The 20,655-nt window shown below is 34.7% G+C and overlaps 1 protein-coding gene across 1 annotated transcript; it reads left to right on the top strand.

Annotated features, from left to right (window-relative positions):
- Nucleotides 1-2,650: 2,650 nt before the first annotated feature.
- On the top strand, nucleotides 2,651-4,516 carry LOC138310019 (coiled-coil domain-containing protein 1-like). Its single transcript, XM_069251171.1, has 5 exons — nucleotides 2,651-3,007; nucleotides 3,071-3,217; nucleotides 3,302-3,553; nucleotides 3,685-4,035; nucleotides 4,136-4,516. Exons 1-5 carry the CDS (start codon nucleotides 2,651-2,653, stop codon nucleotides 4,514-4,516), a joined length of 1,488 nt encoding a protein of 495 aa, XP_069107272.1.
- Nucleotides 4,517-20,655: the final 16,139 nt, after the last annotated feature.

The following is a 20,655-nucleotide window of genomic DNA, read 5'->3' as shown; positions in this document are numbered from 1 at the left end:
GAAACAAATAGATTTTAATTTTAAGCTACAAATATTGTTTATTTTAGTAGCAATCCTAAAGAAAAAGGGATTCAAATATTAGTTGAATGGAATTTATCATAAAGGGTGTTATAAATAAAATTCATAGAAATTGGAGGGTAAATTTTTTTTTTTTATAACATATTGAAAATTAAATTTTACAACTTTTAATTAGTAATCATGTCTCGAGACATTCATTACAAATGAAGTTTATTAGACCCTGTTTATACATAGTTTTTATAGTATGCCTATATATTTTAACATTCTTTGTGTACTTTACATTACAAACTACTTGGTATGCATAAAAATCTTAATATTACTGTTGATGTTAGAACTGATGTTAGTTTTAAAAATACACATAAATTTAAATTAAATTATACAAAATCAGTTTAGTAAAACATAGGGTAGCATTTCCATTACAAAAAAAAAATTTTTTTCACCAAATTACTTACCATATTAAATTATATTTACTTTTGTTATGATTGATTCGACTTTACAGATGCATACACATCTAGTTCTTAATACACTTTTTAAAAACTGAGTTAATTTTTAGTAAAAACCTAATTTTAAATATATATAGGTATACAAAATCAAGGGTTTCAACCTTAATTTTTTATTCATACTAATTATATATATGTTGTATATTATGGATAAACTTAAAAAAAGGGTTTCTCTTCATATTTGTCAATATAATCTATTTAAACATAAAAAAACCTTCATAGTAGAATGATTTACAGAATTTTCAAAAAATCTAGTCCAAATTCTGTGATATAATAAACCAAAACAATAAAACAAAACTTCTACAAGATATAGCATTTTGTTGATTAAATAAATTAATTAAAATTTGATTAAATTGTTTGAATTAATCAATCAATATGAAATTTCAGTTCATGAAATAGGAATTTATATATAAGTTTTATTTACTTTTGTATATACATACATTAACACACTGAGTTAAAAATGGATTTCTCATTTTAAGCATTTGTTTTTACTCTATTCTAATTTTGTAATGTAATGAAGAAATATATACACAGGTAGATAGATAGTTGGTTTTGTATATATTTGTTCAGTATATAAAATAAATATTGGAAAGTTAAAACCTTAATTTTAATTATTTTTAACATCTTATATATCAGTTTTCTATTCAATGCTGACAAAAAAAAAAAAGGAAATTAACACTATTCTTGTCAAATTACATTATAATAGTGCTTTTTTCAAAAGCAATTTGTATCAAGAGCGTGCATGTTCAGTTAATAAAATTACTTCTATTGGAATGTAGTGTATTTGTTTGTTGTTTATTTCATTTTTTGGTATCGATCCTGGAATATCTATTTGACAAAAACACTGACATGGGACTGAGAAAGATTTTTGGGATCGAAAATCAATTTGACAGAAACACTGACATGGGACCGTAAGACCCGAAAATCATTTTGGACACGTTCACTCATGGGACTAAGACAGATTATGACATGGCGCATTAAATATTTCATATATTAGGAAATACAATGTTATTAAGGTAAAAAATTTGTCTGTTTAGCATTTTAACACAAGCATCAGTCACTTCCTTACACATGTATAATCCTTAAAATACACAACGAAAAGAGGAACGCCATAATTTTTTCCTCTTCTAAAAAAATCTTGGTTTTCTACTAAATGTGTATACGGCGGCCAGTTATATGTGCCGTAATTCACTCACGGACCAAGAAACGCTTTCAATATGTTATTAATTACTAAAAGTTTCTAACATTTTGAGAATAACAGTGCTTTTAATGCAACGGTTTTAACAATCTGATTAAAATACAAATCCTTATTATCACTTCGTTTGATAAGAGGATCTGAGAAAATCCCATTAGGGGTCATGTCCAGGTGACCTTTGGAAATGGCCAATCAAATTGCTACTTGCAAAATTTTGACAGTGAATTTTTGGGGACGAAATAGTTCGAAAAAACTGTCAAACTTAATTTAGTTTACGTAGTCATCTCGCCCAAAGAGCACAACAAAGGTAGTTGTATATGTATACTGGGACGAAATATCGTTTTCAATTGATGTGACAAGTGTAGAAAATGTATCTTATAATAAGACTACGTGGTAGAAAGGTCATCTGAACGTGACCCACTACGGGATATTGTCAGATCCTTTATTTAACGGAGTGGTTATAAGGATCTGTATTTTAATCAGATTGTGGTTTTAATTTTTACAAGTTCAAATAAGCTCATTCTTATATTTGAATCAACAGTGAAGTGAAATGAGTTTTCGGTCAAACCATGAAGCTACATTGTGGTCTACAAGTTCATTTCACATTTTAACGGTGTTATTATAAATTGCAAAGTGGCTTCTTCATGTAAGTTTCCCTTAAATATACATATATCATGAATAACATTAACAGCACATAATTTCTGTATTGTAATTAAGGTTTATATGGCATTTGAAGACATTTTAATAATTTTCACAGCTTAATTCAACAAACCTTATGGTATGGATAATGACGCAAAAAACAGCAGCTACGGCACATATATAATTTTAACCAACGGTATACGCAAAAGGATATCAAAACTATGATTGTAGACTTTAGACTGTAAGCAGGAAGATACACACAAAATATGAAACTACATTTTTTACATTGAACGTAATCATGAGGTTGACGATGGTGCTGATGAGGTTGACTGGTGTTGAGGAGGTTGACGGTGGTATTGACGAGGTTGATGATGTTAATGAAGTTTACGATGGTGATGATGAAGTTGACGATGGTGATGATGAAGTTGACGATGGTGATGATGAGGTTGACGATGGTGATGATGAAGTTGACGATGGTGATGATGAGGTTGACGATGGTGATGACGAGGTTGACGATGGTGATGATGAAGTTGACGATGGTGATGATGAGGTTGACGATGGTGTTAATGAGGTTGACGATGGTGATGATGAGGTTGGCGATGGTATTGATGAGATTGACGATGGTGTTAATGAGATTGACGATGGTGATGATGAGGTTGACGATAGTACTGATTAGGTTGACGATAGTACTGATGAGGTTGACGATGGTGTTGAGGAGGTTGACGGTGGTATTGACGAGGTTGATGATGATGTTAATGAAGTTTACGATGGTGATGACGAGGTTGACGATGGTGATGATGAGGTTGACGATGGTGATGATGAGGTTGACGATGGTGTTAATGAGGTTGACGATGGTGATGATGAGGTTGGCGATGGTATTGATGAGATTGACAATGGTGTTAATGAGATTGACGATGGTGATGATGAGGTTGACGATAGTACTGATTAGGTTGACGATAGTACTGATGAGGTTGACGATGGTGTTGAGGAGGTTGACGGTGGTATTGACGAGGTTGATGATGATGTTAATGAAGTTTACGATGGTGATGACGAGGTTAACGATGGTGATGATGAGGTTGACGATGGTGATGATGAGGTTGACGATGGTGTTAATGAGGTTGACGATGGTGATGATGAGGTTGGCGATTGTATTGATGAGATTGACGATGGTGTTAATGAGATTGACGATGGTGATGATGAGGTTGACGATAGTACTGATTAGGTTGACGATGGTGATTACGAGGTTGACGATGGTGATGAGGAGGTTGACGATAGTGTTAATGAGATTGACGATGGTGCTGATAAGGTTGACGGTACGATGATGCTGATGAGGTTGACGATAGTACTGATGAGGTTGACGATAGTGTTAATGAGATTGACGATGGTGCTGATGAGGTTGACGGTGGTATTGATGAGGTTGACGATAGTGTTAATGAGATTGACGATAGTACTGATGAGGTTGACGATGGTGTTAATGAAGTTGACGATGGTGTTAATAAGGTTTACGATAGTACTGATGAGGTTGACGGAAGTATTGATGAGGTTGACGATGGTGCTGATGAGGTTGACGATAGTACTGATGAGGTTGACGATAGTACTGATGAGGTTGACGATAGTACTGATGAGGTTGACGATGGTGTTAATGAGGTTGACGATGGTGCTGATGAGGTTGACGGTACGATGGTGCTGATGAGGTTGACGATAGTATTGATGAGGTTGACGATAGTGTTAATGAGATTGACGATGGTGCTGATGAGGTTGACGGTACGATGGTGCTGATGAGGTTGACGATGGTGCTGATGAGGTTGACGATAGTATTGATGAGGTTGACGATAGTGCTGATGAGGTTGACGGAAGTATTGATGAGGTTGACGATGGTGTTAATAAGGTTGACGATAGTACTGATGAGGTTGACGATGCTGCTGATGAAGTTGACGATGGTGCTGATGAGGTTGACGATGGTGCTGATGAGGTTGACGATGGTGCTGATGAGGTTGACGATGGTGCTGATGAGGTTGACGATAATGTTAATGAGATTGACGATGGTGTTAATAAGGTTGACGATAGTACTGATGAGGTTGACGATAGTACTGATGAGGTTGACGATAGTACTGATGAGGTTGACGGAAGTATTGATGAGGTTGGTGAGCATGATAACAGTTGATACATTAGACATGTTATAACTCTGTATATGAGTATGGTTTCTTATCACTTTTGGAAAATACATTTATATATACATGGATTTCAAACTCCAAAAATAATTTAATACATCAATGGGAAAGAAGCGTCATTTTGTATGTTTATGATTAGTGACGATGTCTAATGAGTTCAGTTTAAAATTAAATACACTAGTGAGTGTTTACTATAAAGATCCAACGATTTCCTTTATACAAGTATGCCATTATCCTACATTACAAAACTAACCATGATTCGATCTAGAAGGTACCACCATCTGCTGTGTCGCATGAACGTTAATCGCCCAATATCTATTATGTCATATAGATTTCATATATCCTATGGTATGGGAGAAAATGACGAGTTTTCCTGTACTGTTCATCGATTTTTTATTTGGTTTTAAAATATTTCAGATGATTAAGGGAATAAACATGCCACGAGGAGCAAAAAGACAATAATTATTATACGTTTGTTCTTGTTTTAGGACTCCTGAAATATATTAAAAAGGTGTTTTCTGATCCTGCTTAGCGCTCAGCACACTGAGATTGAGACGACTGGTTCACACGTTGTCAGTATAATATTACCGGATGTGGTGTGTGGCTTGGTGTCTTCGGTGACATGTTTCAGTAAAATAGACTTTAAAAAGGGAGAGACTCGATGTGCCCATTACTTGATACACTGAGCTGATATTTTAATTCAATAATTAAAGTTAATTTGATTCGGTCAACATGGTACTATATTGTCGTGTTAAAAAATTGTTAAGATGACCAAAGGGGTTGTAATTCTATTAACAGCATAACACCATATTGACCTTAAAAAATCCATAATTGATTAGAAACTACAGTGTAAGTAAAATTGTTATCTTGTACGTATACTTGAAAGTAAATGATAGATAAAATACGTAAACGATTCAATATGGATATAAGCACAGTCACATATTAATAGCATAATTATTTTTAATTACCTGTCATAGTTTAGAGGCTACGTTTAATTTTATTACCTTGAACGCAGGTACTTCCTCCTAGAGATAAAGGAATACAAATCTGGTGCGATTCTGATGAGCACGGGTTATTGGAGCAGGTATCTGGTATTAGCTGAAATGAAATTTACATATTTTTACTCGAGTACAACTCGCAAAACCACTATTATCGTGAGATACATTTTAACGTAATTTCACGAGATAGCTATAACGCAAACTGAAAGAGTATTAATATAAAGCTACAAAAATCATATACTTATTTTTTTTATTTTTTTTTCATACTAAATCCGAATTTCTGATTATAAGATGGTTTTTTTCTTCATATTACTATGAAGAAAACAATCCGAGAATGTCGCGAAAACCCGACGTTATCATGATGTCACAATAGAGACGTCGACGTTGCTTATTGATTTGAATATATAAAAATCCATTGAAAACGTGCGTTAATTTGTTTTCTTTTATTTTATTCAAGAGTCTGATAAATTAATTAATAAGCATTGTTGTCACTACTTTTAAACTTCCCGGTGTTTGAACTAAATATTGTTTATAAATTTTTGCGAGAACATGGTTTGCAGACAGCATTTCTTTCACGAACAGGGGTTAGGGTAAAGATATAAAAAAAATGTGAAAATATTGACATCAGTGCTTAATTGAATATATACAGTTGTCAGTAAGAGCCTATGCTCACAAATTTATTTTCTCTCTAAATGGTGAATATTTCGCTTTCATTCAGTCAAGAACAAGTCTTGTAAATCCTCGAATGTTTATAGAAAAATTACAGATATAGCGCGCGAAAATTATCATGCAGCAAGCTTGCTAAACTATCGCAACACTATCAACATTTATGGTCAATATAATTAAAATACGGATCCTTATAATCATTCCGTTCGATAGAGGATCTGACAACACCCAACAAGGGGCCCTGTTCGAATGACCTTTACACCATCTGTACTTCTTATTCTTTCTACGACATTTCGTCCAAACATATAGACTAAGATTTGTTGTTCTCTTTGAGATAAACGAAAATTAATTCTACCATCCATTTCGAAATAGTTTGTCCCTGAAATCCTCGATACAGCAATTTTGATTGGGCATTCCAAAAGGTCACCAGGACGTAACCTCTAATGGAATGTTGTTAAATCCTCCTATCAAACGGAGTGGTAATTTAAACCTGTATTTATCAGATTGTATTTTTGGTATATCTGAACAAATCTGTACGGTTCCGGTTGAATTCATTCCTGTTTGTATTGATCTTGTCTTTTCTGATAATCATTTATAGTTGTATGATAACTAATACTCGAATGATAAACCGTAGGTTCGTCTTATCAGTGTCGTCATGTCTATGAAGAAGAAGATGATATATCTGATAAAAACATTGTTATACTTTTACAAAATAGTTTTTATATAACCTCTTTCGACCAAAAGGGCAATAAATGAACTTTTCCGTCGAGCGGTCAAAAAAGTTGTTAAAATCGACTGTTAAAATGTGCTGTTTGATCGGATTGACGTCACAATGTTGGGTATAACCAAACACTTAACGACTGGGTTTTCGGGCAACAGATGATTTGTTTGACCCTCAAACAAGCTTTTGCCCGAGGCCGAAGGGTCCAACAGATCGTCTGTTGCCCTCTCCCCCAGTAAGTACGGCCTCATTATATAAAATATATTGCAATATTTGGATAGAAATGGGACGACCGGTTTTTCCGTTGTCACCGGTTGGGGTGTGTTTCTTTGTTGTGTTAGGTGATAATGCTCGTTTCTTTCAATTTAATATCTTGGATTTTGACATCAAAAAATTTCAATGAAAATGCTTCAACAGTTTTGAAGAAGAAGTTGAAAGTGTAAATTGTTTACAGACATACGACGGAAGACGACGGACAAAAGGCGATTAGAATAGGTCAGTTGACCTAAAACATTTTGCGATAAACAATTAAAAAATGCCGTCTGTCGGAACCTGTAATTAGTAATTAATGTAGTTCTAGTCCTATAGTGTGTAACCCATGAATATATTATTTAGTATTTCTCAATGATTCAGGTCCCAGAATTTGCTTGATCTAACCAATTTCCGCGATAATATGTTGGACTACTATTAAATATTATAATGGCTTGTAAATATTCTAGAATAATGTGTTTGTTATTGATTAATTAGCCTACAAAAATATATTCTAGAATAACTTAAGAGCAAAGAATTGTTAACATTATATATAGATGATGCTCGTTTCCATCCTATTTATTATCTGTACTTTGATAACAACACATTTCCATAAAGGCTTTGAATTTTAGATAAAACATAACAATAATAGAAATGCAACCGTTATCGAGCAATCTGAATGTTAACATGATTTAACTTTTTATAAATTTCTAGAATGCTTGTTTATTGTATGCTAATCTATATCTAATGGAGTACTATACGATACGCACTATTAGATGCTGCTCATATAAATCGATTGAATTTTGTCACTTTGATATCTCATTAAAAGTAATATGACGGAAGGCAAGGCCTTAAAGAGCGCAGCTAGATGTTTTAATATGAATCATGCACAGCATAATAAGAGCGAAGTTGTTTTCCTTTAATTTCGTAGTTGCTTATGTCATTTTCTATTTCATGTAGAAGACATAATTTAGAAATAAAAGGACGCACTTTAAACTATAGACGTATATGATGTTATAATTGTCTAGCATAAACTCACAGAAATAAACTCAAAGATTCAGATTTATCTATGTCCATCCAAGGCCTGGAGTGCCGCGAATGCGTATCCTATGATTTCGCGCCATTTGTTGACGTTATGTGACGTCATGATTCCTTGTGCTCATCTTCGCCTTGGTGAATATTTTGACTGCATTCTATAGCTTTTAATTTTCAAAGTGTTATTATTATTACAAGCTAACCGATACTTACATTATATATATAATTGGCTTCTTAGGTAAAATATGTGTTTTCGTTTAAATATCACATACAGTGTATATAACAATAATGACAATAAAAAAGCAAACCGAATTTTATAACATATATATAATATATATAATTCATTTTTCACAAAAAATAATACGGGCAGCCACTTGAAACGTCATGATATATACACGTGCATATCAAAAGGTCTCCAATACTTTTAAATGACATACGTATCAATTTACTAGTAAACGTTTCTGTCATAATTTGCGTGCCCCTGTGTTTTGGCCGAGGTGATCAATAATGCATTTTACGGCCTCGGAATAGGAGTTGAGACTGCTTGTTTTACACATGTTCATAGAAATTTAACTGTCGAAAACAGATATATCTAGATTTAATATCCCATGAAAAGTTACATAATATAAGACCACGATCGAGAGCATCGTGGGTAGCGATAGGCCAAGGTCGTCTCCTTGCAGGCAGTGTATGGGATTCGCAAATTATTTAGTCTAGATGAAATAAATGATTATTCTAATTACTGGTTTATGTAAATAATGAATGTACTTGCAATATTTCCAACGTTGGACATTTTTATTTTGCTATAATTAATATCGATGCTGCTATCGTTTTTGCGATGAGATTAGATGAGGAGGTTTTGCAGAATCATCTTTGTTTTCCCTGTCGACACCAAAATAAAACTTGACCAAGATTGTGACCTTGTATTCTGTTTATCCTGTAACTTTTTCATTATACATACAGAAGATGGTATTCAAAACGAAAGCAAATTGTCTGTTATTTACACGATTTCGCTCAAAGCGAAACGCTTCTTTGATGATCAAGAAAAGTTGCATTCACTAAACCGAATTAGTGTGTACTCCTTTTTACTACCGTGGGAATTATGTAATCGACGTCATTCCGGTGATTGTGACGTCACTGTTTGGCGGGACTGACTGCCGTTTCATTCACTCCTACTAAAAGTGACGTCACTGGAATGTTGGGGATCAAGTCAACAAATTTAGAAATTGAATCAAACGAAAGAAATTAAACATTTATTTACTGACATCGTAATATTTTCCTATTGCAACTATTACAGGAAATTCTTATTATCCGATATTGGGTTTTGTGCCCGACTAATGTCGATATTAGAGCTGAAAATGCATTGTTTCTTGATATTATTCCGCTTCTTCTGTTGACTTTAAATTCGTAAAATGAACTTAACCCGCGAAGGGCGTCAGAACGCTTGTTTTCAACGTGAATAAACACCGTAGTGATAAAGACCTTCCAAGTGAAAATTTGCATCAGGGAAATAGGGACACAAAAAGACGATTTTCTCCAAAAGTAAGTAAGTTACACTACATTAATTTTGCTGGAACACTTAAAAAATCATTCTGATTTCAGAACAATTGGAATTATGAAGATACCTCTTACAGTATTTTTATTATTATTATTATATATAATGTAAGTTAATTAAAAATAATAAAAATGTTGAATTACCCCTGTTATGCATTTGCATTAGTTAAATATATATTTACTGGGGAGAGCAGTACCGGAGCAACGCACAACCTACCCATATGTATGAAAAATGGCGGCCGCAAACTGAAGCTGTGAGTGTGTAGGATTGAATTTTGAAGATCGCGTTTTTTCTTATATTTTTCGTGTATGTGTTTCCTAAGAAGTGTTTCGCACTTCGTGCCCTCATGCCCTGAGGGCACGAAGAGCTGCGCCCGTATAACACTTCTTACAACGAAATCCAAGAGTGAGAAATATAATTGGTTCCAACATAACGGGACAAAATAGACAATTGCAACTCTTATTTAACCCCCTATAACTCACAAGGGACTCCGACCTGACCCAAATCATATGTCATATTATGATTGCCTAAACCCCGGACACATGTAAACAAAAAATAATTATTATCGGTCATGACCACCAGCGGACCAAAATTGACACTCCTCCTTTCATTAAAACCATTGGGTCCCACATTAAGTTTATAATCTTAAAATACAAAGTCTTCGGGATCCATTAATTAGCAATTTGGTAATGAAATGTTAATTAGTCAAACAAAAAAATCAAAATAATTTAAAAATGATATAGTTTATCTGTCTTGCTTTTGTGAATCCTAGTTTTGAATATCTTTAATATCAAATCTATCTAGGTTAATTGTCGATAACACTTATTATAAGGTAATATCCATGATCGTAGACGGAACAAAGCACCCATCGTAGTAATATCATTCTACTAAGAGTTCCACAATGCCAAAATACAAAACAAAGTCTTCCAAAACAGCCACCGCTCAAGCGTACGTCATACACACTACACAAGATTCTTCTTATCCCACAATTAAACGAGAAATGATGAAAATTGAGTTGATATAAACGTCGATGTGCGTAAAAATGGTCGCCGCATGTATTGATGACGTCACTGTCTATCGCGTGTGAGCTGTATTTTCCATAGCAACCGCGGGATAACCCTGTCAAGTATTGGAGGAAGCAATTTTAACAACGAGTGACAAATGTCGAGTGTTAAACAGCATTTATATTTCAGACACTTTTCATGAGGTCATCTGCTGTTAAATGTACATAGTTATAAGAAAAGCGTTAGTCAAAGATCGATACCCTGAAGTATGCATCGTTTGTGCAATAAAGTTCACGAAGTAATATTTACGCGTTGTTTCTAAAAATGCAAAAAAAAAAAAAAAAAAAACATCTAATATATATATATGAGCGTTCTCTGTTGATACCTTGCTATATGTTAATATAACGTTTATATATTCAAACATTTTGTCTATATTCGCTGGTTGGAGCACTCTCTTAAGACTTCGTAATAAATGTTAACAGTGAAGATTCAGTTCCACTATACATGAAGACACACCAAGAATATACCGCAGTCTCCAAAACACACGCAACTCGCACTTCACACACGCTACACACTGCATACATTGGAGACCGTCCTTACATGATCCTGGCTGTTAATAGGACTTTTAAATAGTCAAACAAACAATCATTTCGCTGTATCGCGCGGTAATTTGGATGACGGAGGAAATATAAGACGACCTGTATTATGAAAAGTATTATTAAATATGTTTTTATTACATTGTTCAGAAGGTGATGATAAGTGTTGTATTAACGCTTAGCTTATAATTTTTGCGACTCAACATTATCGCGTTCCCATTTTAAAAATTCAAAGCCGCTCCGGGAAGATAGTGGGCATTATTTGATGTTATGGCATAATGCCCTCTAAACACACCAAAGGTTATGAAAGTGTAGTTAATAGCCGCGCTAATTACCCTCGGTATGATTAATGTTAATGAAATGGTTATTCGTTCGTTCCATTATAATAAATAAATAATAGATCCAACATTGTCATTAGATAATTGATATCGATAAAAAAACTATCAATCTGATCATGAAACCGATACAATTTAATTAAAAATATCGATTCATATTACGTTTTCTGACTTACATATCACATTTCAAAATTGAATGTCGCACATGATATTCAATTCTCGAACTGCTAATGAGAAAAAAAAACATGTTACATTATGAAATCTTTGTTCAGGTACACTCGTCTTCCTAAGTAGCATCAATGTCCTTCTATCAATCATAATATAACTGACAACACTTATTGATAACGGTTTTGAAAGGTGTTTTTTTCTATCAAGATGCAAGCGATCGCTTGCTTTGACTAGACAGAAACCATAATAACGGATCATTAAGCCTATCAATAAACTGTCTCAGACTCTGGGTACTATCCCCTGGCCTAGCCGCACTATACTCTATAAAAGTTGTAGTTTCTGATGCTGTGAAGCACGCAGCATAATGGGAGTTGAAGGACTGGTTTACCCGTTGTAAACAGACCCAACAGTGGAACTCGTGCCCTTTTTATAGTGCTATTATTCTGAAGCATGTCGCCAAAGACACTATACAACGCATATCACCCGGTCACTTTGTACTGACAACTGGTGAACCAGTCGTTATATTGTAAAATAAAGTATCCGGTATTAAAATATATGCAGGATTCTCTCTATTTATGCAATGGGTTGGGATGTGTGACAATCTGATTGAAATGCATATCCTTGTAACCACTCCGTTCAATAGCGGCCTCTTATCAAAATAGTAATACTAAGGATAAGTGTGTTAATCACATTTAGGTGTGTTAATGTCTGTATGTTTTGGGAGGTTATGATATGCCCATGTTGTGTTTTTTGTAGTAGTACTCTGCGTAATATATGGAGACAGAATACTGTTCTTACTACTTAACCTTCCTGCACTGAAATATCAAATTTGTGATTAACTATTAATTGTAATTGGTTATATAAATTTGAAGTCATAATTACAAATACATGTCATTTAAAGAGCGATAACTTTTCGCAATTAATATATTGTAGCGCTTACCTGCTTGATTTGGAATATTGGAAACATTTAAATTAAAAAAATGATACATGATAACTTACACCAATGTCGGGTATCGTACTATAGATGAAATCACTATCGTTCTCTATATTGGCAGATGACGGTAAATCACTTATGAGTTCACAGTATCCCGAAAACTTGTTGTAGTTAAATGTTTGACAATCCGAAGCACGTCGTGTGCACTCGTTGTAACATTCTCTATATCCAGTTCCATTTTTGTTCTTTACAATGTTCCCAATAACCTTCCCAGGCTTAGATGTTTCGAAGCAAGTGTTTAAGTCATTACATTGGGATTCACAAAATGAAATTTTCATCAACACCATCAGTAGATAACTGAGAATGTTCTTACTTTGAAACATAAAAAGAGGCATGGTGACTGTCGAGCAGGGGAACAACCGCAAAGAAAGCCAAATTAGGACTACGTTGATATAACACGGTATTGATCTATCAGACAATTGATTCGGTAACAAATACATTCTATAGGACGGCATAATTTACAGTAAGCCACGGTATGTTCACGTGTACAATACTTTGCACAATATTTCCGTGTACATTACTCAACACAATACTTCGCGTGTACAATACTCCACACAATACTTCGCGTATACAATACTCCACACAATACTTCTCGTGTACAATACTCCACACAATACTTCGCGTATACAATACTCCACACAATACTTCTCGTGTACAATACTCCACACAATACTTCTCTTCTCGTGTACAATACTCCACACAATATTTCGCGTGTACAATGCTCCAGACAATACTTCGCGTATACAATATTCCACACAATATTTCGCGTGTATAATACTTCGCGTGCTCATTATTTTCACCATATTCGTGATTAATATGTATGTTTGATTAATTTCAACGTCTTTTTACATCTAGGGTCATGCAAGGAAGGATAAAATCCTTACTTTCGTCGCTTTTACGATATCCTACAATATTGACAACGTATACACTTCTAACACTCTACCTACATATTGGTTGATGATAGTGATCGAAATTGTTACCATTGAGTGGGGCGGTACAGAATACATAATTCGAGATGAAGAGTTCGAATTAATTAGGTTCGACAGAAGAGTTCTATGTATAACTGTCAAAAAGTGCTATGATATTATTTGTATAATTGTATATCATGTATGTGACAACTATAGGTTCACCAAATAACATTGAGTATTTAATTACTTATGCTGCAGTCACAATGATCGGCCGGTATCCGGGGATAGGAGGTAATCGGGAGTTCACCGCTGGTTTCGCAATTTTTCCGACATCGGACAAAAACCGGTCAAAAATTTGTCACACATCATTTACATAAAAAGGAGGCCGTGCTGCACTTGTACGCGAACGGCGTCTGTTTCGAAAGAGAATTTTTGGACCGGTGAGGCAGTGAATATCAACCGAACATATACGCTAATCGGCTTTTTATCATATGATGTCCGGGTGATAAACGGCCTGTTCAACGGACATCGTAAGAATATCGCCCTGAATATCTCACGGGCAACGAACGTTAATTGTACCAGGTTCGGCCGAATATTAGGCGGTGTGATTACAGATCGATTCCCGGCCGTATATCAGACGATACTTAATCGTTGTGTGAAGGATGTGTGACAATTATGAAAGTTTACGGGATGTCGGAGAGATTCTAAACCTTATCGGAAGGGGTTGTGACCTAAGCATTCATAAATATTCTTTGCATTAAAATCCAAGGAAATGGGACGACTGCTTGCCATTTGTCCGGATTTAGTGGGTTGATCGGTATCTTTGGCAGTACGATTCAGTGAGATAGCACTATAAAAATGATTCCACGAACCACTGCCTGCCAAAGCATATACACATTCACACATAACGTTTTGATACAGAGGAGGCCTCGTTAAATGAACAAAGTTGTGAATGGGACGATAACACCAAACCACAAATAAATCAAGTTATAATTGAACGCCAAGTATAGTGCTGGTTTCTTTGGATAAATCAAAACTGAACGGGCTCTTATAATTATGTTCAGCTAGTATTGATGAATCTATTGATCAAATCTGATTGGTGTTGAGACAGCGTTCAATTCATAAGAAACAGATTTATAAAATAATTTACCTAATTTGTTTAATCTACGCCAGACGTCACACCAATGTGACCTTTCCATCCGCGTGGCTGGACTCTGCGTAATAACAATGCTACTGACAATGTATGTTTCCTATCACTGACATTATATATTGGTAATTGGCATGTTTTAGACACGTTTCTGTTTAACCTTATGTTGTTTCAATAAACAAATTGTCATATCGAGGGGACAAATACTGATATAAACAAAGGAAACAAATACAGAATATTCGGCCATTTTACTGGGGTATATACATTTACATAAATTCAATTATTTGACCAGAACATTTGTAATACCTTTGTTTTGTTCGATTATTTATACGTCCCATCAACAGCCAGGGTCATGTAAGGACGGCCTCCCATGTATGCGGTGTGTTGCGTGTATGAAGTACGAATGTGTGTTTTGGGAGACTGCGGTATATTCGCGCTGTGTCTTCTTGTAAAGTGCAACCCTTTTTATAACGCTTAATCACTGAAGCATGCTACCGAAGACACCAAGCAACACACTTCATCCGGTCACCTTATACTGACAACGGACGAAGCTGCGGTGTGTTGCGTGTAACGGACGAAGCTGCGGTGTGTTGCGTGTATGAAGTACGAATGTGTGTTTTGGGAGACTGCGGTATATTCGCGCTGTGTCTTCTTGTAAAGTGCAACCCTTTTTATAACGCTTAATCACTGAAGCATGCTACCGAAGACACCAAGCAACACACTTCATCTGGTCACCTTATACTGACAACGGACGAAGATGTCGTCCCACCCCCTTAGACTGAGTGCGAAGCAGGATCCGAAACTACCACCAGAGCGGTATTATACCATACGGAGCAAAGCATATATATTACCTTTTACTGCCTTATATGTGACTCTATTGTAAGACAGTCACTTATAAGATGGTTAAAGGAAAGCATATGGGAGAGTTACACAATACAGGTAAATATATGCTTCGGGCATAATCCCATGATTATGTTAACACACAATCTGCCGGAGTATTCCATTTTTTTTATACAAATTACGAAAAAAACCACACAATGAATATGAAAAGAATTTAATCCGCTATTGATGCGGAATTAAAACACATCCAAAGAATTTCTTTTGATACTTATCTACAACATTAACTCCAGCTTCCGCTTTCTGAATTTATTAAAATTATTTTTGTACACCACTTTTAATTTCAAAGGACTAGGTATGGTGAGGGTCTTTTGTGGTCTCCAAATCCGTTATTTTTCAAAGTCTGTTATTTTAATATGTAAATCTTGCATCTCAAATATTAACTACATACCTGACATATTTGATAGTGCTATTAGGTATTATAGCAGTTCTAGTAGCCATGGCAACCATTTTTATTATACAAAAATTATGCGAAATGTGAAAATTTCATCAAAAATTGGGCTTTTTATGCAGTTTTCCATCTATTTAACATAGAGCGCATTCTAGAAAAAAACTTTATATTTTTCAAAATGATTTATTCTTCGTGTCTGGTAATTCCCTTAAAATATTTAGTTTGCTCTAGGTTGTGTTATATTGCTTGTAAAAGAAAAACTATCAAAAAATATGCTTAAATAGACACATTATTCGCATAATTTATGCAAAGTTACCATGGTTGTATAGCAAAAACATTATTTTTGTCAACAAATATCATTGGGTCATTTCTGTACAATATGTAGGAGAGAGAACAGATCTCGGCTCAGACGGGACTCGATACTGTTCTCTCTCCCACATATTGTACAGTTTTCGGCTTATCTCAATAATTTAAATATTTTCATATTCTACAATATCGAGGTAATAAAATTAGCTAGATCAATATGTTTATTATAACAAATGAGTTTTAAATAGATCAGTTTTTGATCAAAAAATGAACCCTGTCATACACCTCTACCGGACATTTTTGTTAGCCAGGCCTCTGGGAACTATTTAAAAAAAAGTTTTTCAACGATTTGCAAACATTGCTAGATATAATATTTAGTTTTAATAAAATTAGTTCGTGGACAAATTTCAATTGTTCATGAAAGAGGTCTTAGTAAATTTATATTTCATGTTAATTTCACTATAATGATATGTCGCTTAAACATTTGATATTTTCAACACGGACATGTAACTTGACGATTTAGCTCCACCAAAGCATATATGTTTGCGGCTTATACTTTTTTCTTATTGCTTGTTTCTACTTGACTATTGATAGTTATCATTACTAACTCTTAAACCTATATCAATTGAAAATGTGCTTGGCGGGTGTAACTAACGATTTCTTATCAATATGTACATAGTGATAATGTTGTTTTTATTCATTCTTTCATTTCAAAATATTTTATTAAGTCATTAAATTATTCGATTTAATAGGGATTGGACAGCAGGCTATGCCTATATAAGCCCTCTCCTTTTCGCCTATCGTCGTCCTAGTTGCATAAATTAATCTAAATTCTGAAACTCAGATCGTCCTTTTCAAAATAAGAATAATAGCTAATTGTGTCCCTGAGTGCAAGGCATATTGTGCACGGCGGGTCCTCCCTGATCTGTTCTCCATTTAGCCTGTTCTCTCCCTATTATATCATGTGTCCCCGTGAGGTTGACGTTTGGGTGTATCCCCTGGCGGTGACACACGTTAGTCTATTTAGGTGATTGTTCCTTCTTCTGCTTAAGGTTAAGCTTAAAAGGAGTGGTAATACTGGTTCAATCCCACCGGGGAAAGACCACTAACAATCACATGAACATTATATCTTGACTATTCTATAATCCATATTTTTAAGGTTCGTACCAAAACACATCAATTAAAAGTCATTTATATGTAAACCTGTCTCATAGACAGATGAGACGAACCAATTCAATTAGCTACATAGAAGCTCCAGCCAGACTACCGTAAAAACCCAAAGTATAACCTATTTATATGCAGGTGTGAAGTGCAAAAATGTCAGCCAATCACAATGGTCGCATTTTAGAACCGGGAGGAATTCCCCAGATGGAATATCCGGATTACACGCACGGCACGCTGGTTTACGGAATAAACATACAACAATGTACATGTTGTCTTTTACTAATACAATTATAAACAACAAAAACTGCAACCCATTATATACTACGTCACACATATAGGCCGTTAAAATAGTAAGCGTTATGGATGTTTACATGATATGATATACCATGTATAGAATATTAAAGATGCTCCACCGCCGACAGAGCATAAAGGATAATCATCATTTGAACAATAATTGGTGTTTAATCGTATATATATATATGCCTAATTAACACAAAAAATAACATAAACTAATTTATTTCGCCTTTGGTGCATGCACAAACATTACTTCATTCTATATTAGATATAGTGCCAAGGATTTTTTTCGGGATGCAATTAATTATTTTTCATACTTTTAACTTGAAGTAAAATTAGAAGCTCAAACTTTTCAACGGTGGTAATGGTGTAAAGTAAGTAACTTTTGTAACTGAAGAAAAATACTAAATCGTCTGCTCCTGTTTTTGATAGTGAAAAAATACTATTTGTCAGCGGTGGAGCATATATATTATTAATGTACTGTAAAAGACGAATACTGTTTTGGATATGCTTCAGCGAACAAGCTAACATAGCGATATGTTTACGCTGATATTATTTCGCACTTCTATGACCGAGGATATGTGACACAACACCAATATACTTCTACATACCGCAACATATATGACTCAGGCTGTTAATAGAAAATCAATTCAATATATCAAACCAACAAATATTAAATGTGTAAAGTCTAGACTTAAACAAACTGTGGTGGCAGAACTATGGAATGAAATTATAGTTATTTCCCAATCACTATATATATACGGACATTAAATAGAATTTTCATTGATATAGGAGACTGGTGGAAGCAATACCTACAATATAAAATGTCCGCGCTAATGATAACGGGTTCAGGTAAGCATTCATCAAACGAGTAGGGATATAGTTTGCATATTTTTAATGCACGATTATTGATTTCCAATGGGATATTAATGTACGTGTAACATGAAATTATTTTAAATTTTTTTTTTGTGTCCGGCAAAAATTGAATATTTGAAGGATTATTATTTTACTCAAATACAAATACAATGCATCACGTCAAAGGCCCCATTAGGTTTGATGTTCGCACTCAGAGCAAAAAACGACGATAATGGAAGATGATGTAGAATGGTACGGCGCCTGGAAAAGCAGCCCATCGTTTACTCGGTCCTTGTATTGCATTTTTTGCTGGCGGAGCCGCTAGAACCATAGACTTTAATATTTAGAACTTTTTAAATATACATATTTTAAATTATATATAAATCTATATACCTATATATCACTTCTTCGGTATACTTGAACATAACTAAGTTGAATGTGTGTATGGCCTAACCTCAGGTACTGTTGAGTCATACAATGTTGTGTTTCTCGTAAATTTTGACAAAATATGCAAGATATTGAACATTTTGGTATAGTAAGCCCATATGGTTTCCATGCCTATGACTGATTTCCACGGCTTCATTCACAATTTCGGTTTCAAAAGCTCCCTAAAAATATATCAAAATGTTCGCCAAGTTATGGCACATATAGCTTGAACTACAGTGAACCTTTCTCAACAGAACATAAACTGTCTGTTCGGTATCAAATATTTATACCAATATTCCGTCTTTGCATATTACTGTGTTGCCTCCCTTGTGTGTAGATATCCATTGTAACGTTATTTTTGTGTGTGCAAAATTCAGGTCGTTTTCTCCAACACGTATGACGGTACGCCCGCAAACATAAGACGTTACAATGAATAACTACCCGTAATCACAGACAACTCTGTAATACGTAAATACAGAATATCTTTGGCGAATTTTTCCATGACTTCTCTCTTTGTCTATGGGGAAGTTTTAGCCTTTATACGTAAACGAGTAGGGAGCGAAGAGTTATATATCTACATTTTCGCCGTCTTTAATGGGCCATGTAAAACATCTAACAATGTCGTAGACTTCTTACTCGATATCCTATACAGATATACCGAAGCTGTGACATTAGTCGGTACACGATATATCTGTTTATGCTTTGTCGACAGTATTATGCTTCAGTGACAGTATTTTATCGTGTCGAATGTTTAGTTACGAAGTCGGTACAGGTATTTTTGACTATGCTCCATTAACAATTGAGCTGTTAAACTCGTCTATTTTTGGTGATGCGCCGTCCGTTCGTAAACAATTCTTGTTACATGTACAAATGTATTGCTATTTCTCAGCGAGTACAGAACAGATCCTGTTCAAGTTTCATTTGTATTTCATCGTGTCGATTATTTAGTAATGAAATCGATGTAGGTGTCTTACCATTCCTGCCACTAGATATTGGGCTATTCAAATCGCCTTCCTTATTGACTTACTCGACTTTACACTGTAACGCATGCGCGGTCTCCCAAATTTAGCACCACACACCTCACACACGAAGCACACCGCGTACTTGGTAGACCGTCCGAAAATGGCAGGGTGTCAATAGGACGTTGATTTAATCCAACAAAAAAATTTCCCATGGTCTGTTGCCTGTCCGTAAATATTTTTTGTTGTTATAGTGCTATTTACCAGTAAGTACTAGAGAGGTCCGTTTCAAATATCATATTGTTTCATCCTGTCAGGTGTGTTCAGTTATTTTCATAAAAAAAAGTCCCAAAATGAATTGGTTATTTTAAAGAGATTATCTATAGTATATTGGATTTAAGAATGGCTTTGAAAAATGTCCCACGTGAAACCATCATCTCTTGATCAATTCGGATTGCTGTAAT

Source organism: Argopecten irradians, chromosome 16, assembly GCF_041381155.1.
Source record: "Argopecten irradians isolate NY chromosome 16, Ai_NY, whole genome shotgun sequence".
Lineage (NCBI taxonomy): Eukaryota > Metazoa > Mollusca > Bivalvia > Pectinida > Pectinidae > Argopecten > Argopecten irradians.
The sequence above is the reverse complement of the archived record's forward strand: the minus strand, read 5'-3'. Positions and strand labels throughout refer to the sequence as shown.